The 9,897-nt window shown below is 38.9% G+C and overlaps 1 protein-coding gene across 1 annotated transcript; it reads left to right on the top strand.

Moving 5' to 3' along the window:
* The first annotated feature begins 3,666 nt into the window (after positions 1–3,666).
* Positions 3,667–4,236, top strand: LOC111991786 (uncharacterized). Its single transcript, XM_024023592.2, has one exon. It carries the CDS (start codon positions 3,667–3,669, stop codon positions 4,234–4,236), a length of 570 nt encoding a protein of 189 aa, XP_023879360.2.
* The last annotated feature ends 5,661 nt before the right edge of the window (positions 4,237–9,897 follow it).

Genomic DNA, 9,897 nt, shown 5'->3' with positions numbered 1-9,897 from the left:
AAGTTAAATTTGAATGTTAGAACCAGCCGTTAATGAAAGATTATGAGGTGTGAATCTGCAAAGAATTTAGAAGGTTGTTCAAGTGAAATAATACATATCGGTTTCTTTCCCTTTGGCCTATTGTTTTATTTTGTCAGAAATTCAACGGGCTAACCAACGAATAAAATAAATGAAGAAAGCCATGCACCTTGAAAAGTTTGGGGACATTTTTTTTTTTTTTTTTTTAATTTGGATTTATATATTTATATTTCACTTTTATTGGCACGTTTAAGAAGGATAACTCCCGAACCACCATTAAAATTTTCAAGCACTGATGAATATATATATATATATAGGAGACTAAAATCTCTTTTTTTTTTTTCTCGTACAATTTCTGGAGAATTTATTTTTATTATTATATTCAAAACGTGTCAAGCTTAATTAATTAAGATACGAGATTGTCGTCTTTATTAGAATTCTTAAGCTTAAGCGATTTTGATCACGTTAGATTCTCAACAGCTAGGTTTGTAATACATTCCTTTCCCTAGTAAATTAGGTCAAAAGGTTCCCTTTTCTTTGTTTCTTCAGTTGTACAATGCCAAGCTTTGTTTAAAACTTGTCGTATTTTTTACCTGCAGAATTGCTTGGCAAGAAGCTGTATATTAAATCTTCTTGGATGCATGGACGGAAGTACGTACCAGAATTCATGGTGACAGAATGACGTGAGAGGCTAGGGCGAGTAGCTTGCGGCAAGAAAGTGAAGAACTCTATTTTAAATATGGTCCTCTACAGCTTGTGGAGGAGCCACTTGGTTATTTTTAATTTATATAGCTTCTTTTTTTAGCTTGTTTTATAAACTCTTTTGGGCAGTATTGTTTCTGTTTGGTCCTGCGAACCTTGTGCAGCTATTGCTGGCTGCTTTGTTTGTTGATTGGTTAATGAAATTAACCTCTCTATCTTGACTTTTAAATAAAAATATTTAATATTACCTAAACTCTATAATCTAGTTTTAAATGCAAAATTACAAATTAATGTGAATCACATAGATTTTTTTTTTTTTTGAAAAAGTCTATTGACATAAAAAATTTGACAAAACTTAATTTTTACACCTATTGATGTGACAGATTGATAATGATAAGTAAAAAAATGATGTTAGTGGTGGATCTAAATGAGAACTAGTAACAGTTTACCAACTTAACTGTTGTGAAAATGTTGTGAAATTTTTTGTGTATTGCTCTTTTTTTTAAGACGTGCTATATTCACAATATTTTTAGAACAAATCCTAAGTATTAAGCTGTTACTGATTTTAATTAATTTGAACATACCACTTAAATTACTCTTTTTGTCCACCAATAATAGTCAGTAACAACCTACCATTTAGGATTTGTTGTGAAAACTATTGTGGGCGTAACATTTTTCACTTTTTTCTTTCTTGTTTTTTATTTGAGAAAATAATATTATTTTATTTATTAGCTTATATCGGGACTTAATTAATATTATTACAATGAAAAAAAATAAACCTATTGGTTAAAATTTAGGGGTTTTTTTTTTCTACTTAGGGGCCTTAGGTGACCGCTTCAGTTGCTTATACTATAGAGCCTACCCTGATTGTGCATGGCATGTATATTGGAATTATTGATTCCTTTGACATGGAGTCCAGAACTCACTTATGAATAACAATGCTTTCATCGAAAGGTCAAAAATACAACTAAGTGAGCAAGTTTGTGTAAATGAGATAGAATTAGTCGAAAAATTATTTTCTCAAGAAAATACTTAAGGAAATAATTGCATGCACATTTTTATGGATTCAGGTCGATCTTCTAGATTTCCTAGGGTACTCCATCAGTAGATTTCTTTAAATCCTAACCATTCATTTATGATTTAAAGATTTAAATTTTGTCATATTAGCATTTTACTAACAATACTCTTTATTGTTTTGTTTGTAATATTATTTTATTATTTTAAGAGTATTATTAGTGGTATGCTGACATGACAGAATTTAGACCCCTAAATCATAAAATAGTGGTTATGATTTAAAGAAATCTACTGATAGAGTACCTTAGGAAATCTAAAAAATCTGAATCCCATTTGTATTCAAATTTTTACGGTTTAATTTCATCCTAAATTCTTAACATTTTTATATGATCATGCATTCCCACGTATAATAATGATGTTCATGTAAGTTGTTAGCTCCAAAAAAAAAAAAAAAATTGATGTTATATTTCTTTTTAATTAAATGTGTGAAAGATGGTTGAGCTTGTTTATATTAGTCCTTGTTCATTGGGAGACCAGTTTTAAGACTGGGTATGGTTTAGGCTCTCAAAGATAGAGATATATATTGTAGGGATGTTGAGTCCAGGAGTTCATTATCTATTTATATTTTGGGCCTATGGCCCAAGCTGAGGACTCAAGTTGTTCGAGGAGGAGAAATCTTGGTTAGAAGAGACTGCATTATAAAACAAAAAGGTTAGTTTTGGTCATAATGGCTCAAGAGGGTGAGTCAAGGATAAATACCTCCTCGGCTAGCCAAAGCCGAGGTTCGAAGAGGTGGTCTCTCGCCTAGAGTAATGTTCCAGGAAGTTCCGTTGGAATAGATAAGCATTATAGAGACATCAGACAAGGAAGAGTCCTAAAATATCTTAGGGGAAAGTTGCTGCTATCGTATTAAATGTACTGCAGCTAACTCTCTAGTCGCATTAATATGGAGGTGATACCTGAACAGTGATTATCAGCCTTACAGGTACTACACAAGACTTATGGAAGGTGCTGATGGGACAAATATTAACACTAGCCATCTGGCATGCACGTGGAAGACAAGGATGAGAGGAGAAGGAAGTATAAAAGGGGGAAGAGGTAACAGGAGAAGGGGATTGAGAAACAAAGAGAAAATTATTATAGCATCAAGAACTGACTTTATAATCAAATCTGAAAGAAATATATAAGAAGAGATCTCCTCGGACTTTGCCAAGGACGACTTTCTTCATTATAAACCTGTCCATTACATCTTCTTGTCATCTAAATCTACTTTTGTGTTTGTTTGATTCATTAGCGCCTAGTTGTTCAACTCATTCTCTACAAATTCATTGTTTTAGGCTTTTTGGGCCTCAGTCCATCTATTCATTGGGCTAGAGATTCAAATCTAGTCCTTATAATTGGCGTCGTTTGTGGAAACTACTGGTGTGATAGTGAGTTTGACATTCAACTATGGTAGGTTCAGGTTCAAACCAAGCAGAATCCATGGGGTCTTAATGTCAAGATCACTTCCGTGAATTTGAGCAAATGAGAGACCGAGAAGGGAGTGTACATACTACCCATACTGGTAAAAGCCATTCTCGGGCTGGTAGCCATCTCTCTCAGGAGAAAGATACCAAGGCCATGCAGAAGGAAATTGATCACCTGAAGAGAAGCTTACACCATGAACAGCGAAAGTGAGCTCTATCCAATTCTGACTTCTCTTCCGATGGTGAAGAAGATGGCAGCTATAGGCGCAGATCAAGGACTTCTCCTAGTGAGTCTTTCTCATATGATGAGGACTATCATCATGAGCATAGAAACAGAAATTCATCCTCAGTAGACCTGGGAAACGATGCTACGAGTAAAGCACTCAGCCAAATTTCCAGGTCACCTTTCACGCACTGGGTTGAGGGAGGGAGACTTCCTCGGTGGTTCACTTAGCCCACATTCACTATGTATAATGGTAAAACAGACCTTGTGGAGCATGTTAGTCACTTCAATCAAAGGATGGTTGTACACTCCAAGAACGAGGCCTTGATGTGCAAGGTATTCCCATCCAGTTTGGGGCCTGTGGCAATAAGGTGGTTTGATGGTTTGAGGGCAGGTTCTATTGATTCCTTCAAGGAACTCACTCAGGTGTTTGGATCCCGCTTTATTACAGGCAGCAGGGTTCATTGGCCTTTAGCTTCCTTGTTGTCTCTGTCTATAAGAGAAGGAGAAACCCTGAAAACATATTCGGATAGATATTGGGAGATGTTCAATGAGATAGATGATGATTTTGACGATGTAGCCATCAGCAACTTCAAGCTCGGCTTACCTGCCGAGCATGAGTTAAGGAAGTCTTTGGCTGGGAAACCTATTACCAGTGTACGCCAGCTCATGGATCGGATTGACAAGTATAAGAGGGCTAAAGAGGACCAGCAACAAGGCAAGGAAAAGGGCAAGGTTATCCCTCAAGAGAGAAGGAATTTTAGGTTGGATCGTTACAACAATAACAGACCCTGGAGGGATTTTGCTGGGTAATCTGAGCCTGTAGCTCCTCAAGTGGTTAACGTTGTGTTTAGAGAATCAATGCATCAGGTTTTGGAGAAGATAAAAAACGAGCCATACTTCAAATGGCCGAACAAAATAAGTGAAGACCCTTTAAGGCGCAACCAAAGCATTCATTACCAGTACCACCAAGAGTGGAAACATACCACCAAGGATTGCAGAACATTGTGGAACCATCTGGAGCAATTGGTCAAAGAGGGGAAGTTGCAACAATTTCTATACTGGCCTAACGGACAAGGGGACCAATCAAGGTCAAGGGCTCAAGAAAATACTCCTTCAAGGCCCCCATTAGGTACAATCAATGTCATTTTTGCTGCACTTGGGAGCCTCACCCTTCTAGAGTGATGTCTGTAGCTAGGCTATTGGCCAGGGACTCTAACTTCGAGTTGAAGAAAGCTAGGATGGAGGTCCGACCATCGTTGAGTTTCTCAGACGAAGACAAGACTGGAACCATCCAATCACATGATGACGCTTTGGTGGTCACCCTCAAAATAGGTGGGTATGATATGAAGAGAGTAATGGTAGACCAAGGCAGTTATGCAGAGATCATGTACCCTGACTTGTATAAGGGGCTGAACTTAAAGTCTGAAGATCTGACAGTCTATGATTCACATTTGGTAAGTTTTGATGGGAGAGTTGTTACTCCAAAGGGCTAGATTAGGTTGCCCGTTCAAGCAGGCATAGAGGTGGTGGAAATGGACTTCATTATGGTGGACGCATACTTCCTCTACACGGTCATTGTGGCCAGACCATGACTCTATACCCTAGGAGTTGTTTCTTCAACTTTGCATAAGAAGGTGAAGTATCCATTAAGATACCAGATTGAGAAACTGGTGGGGGATCAACCCATGGCTAGGCAGTGCCTTGTGTCTACAATTTTGCATCAGCCAGCAGCTGAGTCGTCGACCTTTGTTGAAGGAGGCTTATAGCAGTCAAAGTCTCCGGTATTACTTGTGAAGGGACCACCCGAGGAGGCCAAATGTGAAGATTTAGAGAAATTTGCTATAAGTGATGATTTGGAGAAGTTTTTCAGGTTGGAGTTCAGCTACCTCCTCAAGAGAAAGAGGAGTTGGTGGAATTTCTCAAGAGGAACGTTGACGTATTCGCTTGGAATGCTTACGAAGCTCCAAGGGTGGATCCGAACTTCATCCATCATCATTTGAACGTCAACCCATCCGTCATCCCCAGAAAGCAACCACCTCAGCGTTCCTCTAAGGATCATTCTGACACTGTCAAAGACGATATGGTGAAGCTTCAGCAGGCTAGAGCTATTAAAGAAGTGTTTTACCCTGAATAGTTAGCCAACACTATGGTGGTGAAGAAGAAAAATCGAAAGTGGCAGGTATGTGTGGACTTCATAGATTTGAACAAAGCATGTTCGAAAGACATTTTCCCCATGCCTCGAATCGACCAGCTAGTGGATGCTAATGTAGGTCATCCTCGGATGAGCTTTTTGATGCCTTTTAAGGATACCATCAAATACCTCTAGCCGTGGAAGATCAAGAGAGGACAGCTTTTGTCACTCCTATTAGGAATTACCATTATAAAGTGATGCCTTTTGGTTTGAAGAATGCAAGTGCTACCTACCAGAGGATGATGACCAGGATGTTTGAGCTACAGTTAAGGAAAAACATTGAGATTTATATCGATGATATGGTGGTAAAGAGTAAGGTAGATTCCGAGCATGTTAATGACCTCAGGAATATTTTTGATATCATGAGAAGACATAAGCTATAACTTAGTGCTTCCAAGTGTTCTTTTTGGTGTCGGATCAGGGAAGTTCCTGGGCTACATGGTCACACACTGTGGAATTGAAGTCATCCTAACAAGATTAAGGCAATCGACGATCTGCGACCACCTCAGAATCCTAAAGAGGTCCAGAAGCATACAGGGATGACCGCTGCTCTAAACCAATTTATTTCTTAATCAGCAGACAGATGTAGGCCTTTCTTTCAGTTGTTGAACAAGTGGAAGATGTTTGAATGGATCGAGGAGTGTGTCTTGGCTTTCTAGCAATTGAAAGAATATCTGTCTCGGCCACCTATCATGTCCAGACCTGAGGTGGATGAGGTTTTGTTTTCGTACATCGTAGTTGCCTCCCATATGGTGAGTTTGGTGCTAATACGGGTTGATGGTGGTGTACAGAGGCTTGTTTACTATGTGAGCAAGTCACTACATGAGGCCGAGGTCTGTTACTTAGCACTAGAGTGGGCCATTTTGGTAGTGATGCATGCTACGCATAATTTGCCCCATTATTTCTAGTCACACACAGTTGTTGTCCTGACCCAACTCCCACTCATATCTCTACTTCAGAGTGCTGATTACACATGATGAATTACAAAGTGGGGGATGATTTTAGGGGCTTTTGATATCAAATACATGCCTCGCACCTCTATCAAAGGTTAGGTCTTTCCCGACCTGGTAGCTAAGTTTACTGAAACCCCATTAGAAGAGAGGGTAGAGGAATAGAACATGGATGGAAAATCAGTTGGAGCAATCTTCATACAAGGGCCTTTATCCTGGAGGGTTTACGTTGATGGCGTGGCGAACCATAGGAGATCTGGAGTAGGGCTAGTCCTGATATCTCCAGAAAGGATCACGATTGAGAAATCCCTAAGATTAGGCTTTTCAGCTACAAACAATAAAGCTGAATATGAAGCTTTGTTGGTAGGGATGATCATGGTTCAGAAAATGGGTGGAAAAGTTGTGGAAGTATTCTCTGATTCAAGGCTGGTGGTGAGCCAAGTCCAAGGAGAGTTGGAAGCCAGAGATCCTAGAATGCAAGAATACTTGAGCCAGGTTAGACATTTACAGTCTGGGTTTGAGTCTTTTAATCTATCACAAGTTCCTAGAAGTAGAAATACCCATGCGAACTCTCTAGCCATACTGGCAACCTCCTCAGCACAAAGTTTACCTCAGGTGATCTTTGTAGAGGACTTATGTAAACCCATTGAGTTAAGAGGAAATGAGATTCATGTTCATCGAATAAGAGTGGGCCTTAACTGGATGGACTCTATTGTACTATTCCTTAAGGAAGATGTCTTACCTGAGAATAAGTTCAAGGCTGACAAGGTACAGAAAAACGCTCATTGTTTTTAGCTGTCTGAGGACCAAAAGTTGTATAAGAGGTCCTTTTTTGACCCCTATCTGCTATGTGTACACCTCGAAGTAGTTAAGCTACTCCTGGAAGAATTACATAAACGAATTTATGAAAGCCATACTGAGGGCAGATCTTTGTCTCACAGAGCCCTCACACAAGACTATTGGTGGCCAAATATGCAGAAAGAAGCACAAGACTACGTGAAGAAGTGAGACCAATGCCAAAGATTCGCACCAAATATTCATCAACTAGAAGGAGTCCTCAATCCTCAATCCAGCCCTTGGCCTTTTGCTCAATGGGGGTTGGATATTGTAGACTCTTTCCCTAAGACAGCAGGGAATAAGAGGTATTTGTTGGTCGACACAGATTACTTCACCAAGTGGGTTGAAACTGAACCACTGGCAAATATCAGGGACGTATATGCCAAAATATTTGTCTGGAAAAATATTGGCACACGGTTTGGAATCCCCTATACCTTCATCTCAGACAATAGACTTTAATTTGATAGTAAAGCCTTTAGGTGTTGGGAAATTTAGACCTCGGTTGATAGAATTAATAAGTTTTAAACCCAAGTTGTTAATTAGATTTATTATGAATAAAACTTGTTAAAACAAACAAACATCAATATCATGTCAAAATCATGCAGCGAAAAAATAAATAAGACAAGATATGATGACCTAGGAAAACCAATTAAACAAACTAGTTTCATAGTAAAAAACCTGGGGGGAAACCTTCTTGAAAAGCAATTCACTATAGTAAAGAGAAGTTTCAAATCTAGTACAAAACTTTTGTCCCTAGACTCTACAATCCTCGTAGATGAACTCACAGCAGAAACTTTCTACCGCTTTAGAACTTCTAAACTCTTCAATATATGAACGCCACCCTTTAATGATGCACGAATCCCAGTACGTGACTAACCAATTGCGTGGATCCCAGTACGCGACTTAATTCACCAACTTGAAGAAGATGTTGGCTACAAAGTTCTTCATTTCATCAACAATGAAGATCAAGAAGCACTTAGTTACAAAACCCTAAGACGTAAAAGATGCAGTAGCTTCTTTCAGAGAGAATAAGGCATTAGTCACCTTTGTTTCATATGTTCTCCTTGTATTCTCTTATGTGACGGCCTCTAAAATAAGCTTTATATAGGTCTAGGGTTGTGAGAAAAGAAACCCTACACAAATACATAAGCCTGACCCAAAAATCAGATATGAAAATTTTGATTTCCATAACCTTGATAGACACCTCGATAGATAGTATCTGTCGAGCCTCATTAAACCTCGATAGATAGCTAGGTGTCGGGGAGGTGTAAAGAAGTTGTCGAGGGGACAGGAGCTTTCTTGATCGATCCACTAGCTGTCGAGAAGGTGTCGAGATTGCGATATCAATCAACTAAAAAGCTTGATAGATAGCCAGCTGTCGAGAGGTGTTGAGAAGCTGTCGAGCTATCTATCCAGCTTTAATAAACAACTTTTCGTCACTTGTTTCTTTGTCTAATCTACATGGCTTTAATACTAGACTTAAACAACATGTTTCTTGAAGTATTAAACACATTTTAGATCTACCCAATTACAAGTAAAGTGTGTTTTGTCAAAGAATTAGCCAACTACATAAATATTAACATATGTTCTTAACAAGTAAACCATATATGTCCTAATAGAGATATTGTTACGATATGGGAATAAAGAACAAGTATTCTACTCCGGCCTATGCACAAGAGAATGGACAAGTCGAGGCTATCAATAAGGTCATAGTGAGTGGACTTAAAAAGAGATTGGACATCGCAAAGGGAATGTGGGTGGAAGAGTTGCCACACATCCTTTGGACATACTGGACTACTCCTCATAGATCCACTGGGGAGACGCCATTTTCAATGACTTATGGGGCCTAGACTGTTATTCCTTTGGAAACTGGATTCCCTATGCTGAGAACAAGTTCTTTCACTCCAAGCAGCAATGATTGGCTATTGGAGAAGAGCTTAGACTTAATTGAAGAGCGTAGAGAAAATGTCATGGTCCAATTGGCCTATTACCAACAGAAGTTCAAGTAGGAGTATGATGCCAATGTAAAGCTAAGGCCACTAATAGTTGGAGACTTAGTTTTAAGAAAGGTTATAGGAACTGCAAAGAACTTAGCATGGGAAAAATTGGGACCCAACTGGGAAGGGCCATATCGTACCACATCGGTGGCCGGAATAAGTACATATTATTTTGAAGATTTAGAGGAAAATGTTGTACCACGCCCCTGGATTTTGATTTTGATTTTGGCTAGATTTTACTATTGATATGGGATGATCAACACTGGTGACTAATGCATTAATGACGGAAAACTCTTGGCTTGCTTATACTATCGTAATTCTGTTGGAGTTTGGGTAGTAGATGTATCAGTGCTTTCTGATCAGGACCAAACGGCCCCTTAACCTTCACAGCTCCACATTGCAAATATATCAGCACGGTTCTTAAATCAAATAGAAGACCAGATTGGTGAGGGAGATCCATCTCACATTACAAACAACCATACCTATGGTGGTAGAC

The sequence above is a fragment of the Quercus suber genome, unplaced genomic scaffold, assembly GCF_002906115.3.
Source record: "Quercus suber isolate HL8 unplaced genomic scaffold, Cork oak 2.0 scaffold_406, whole genome shotgun sequence".
In the NCBI taxonomy this organism is placed as follows: domain Eukaryota; kingdom Viridiplantae; phylum Streptophyta; class Magnoliopsida; order Fagales; family Fagaceae; genus Quercus; species Quercus suber.
This window is presented reverse-complemented; position numbering and strand designations above follow the sequence as displayed.

Excerpts from the sequence above, each read along its gene's own strand:
- LOC111991786 (XM_024023592.2), top strand. The coding sequence starts at position 3,667 with ATGTATAATGGTAAAACAGACCTTGTGGAGCATGTTAGTCACTTCAAT.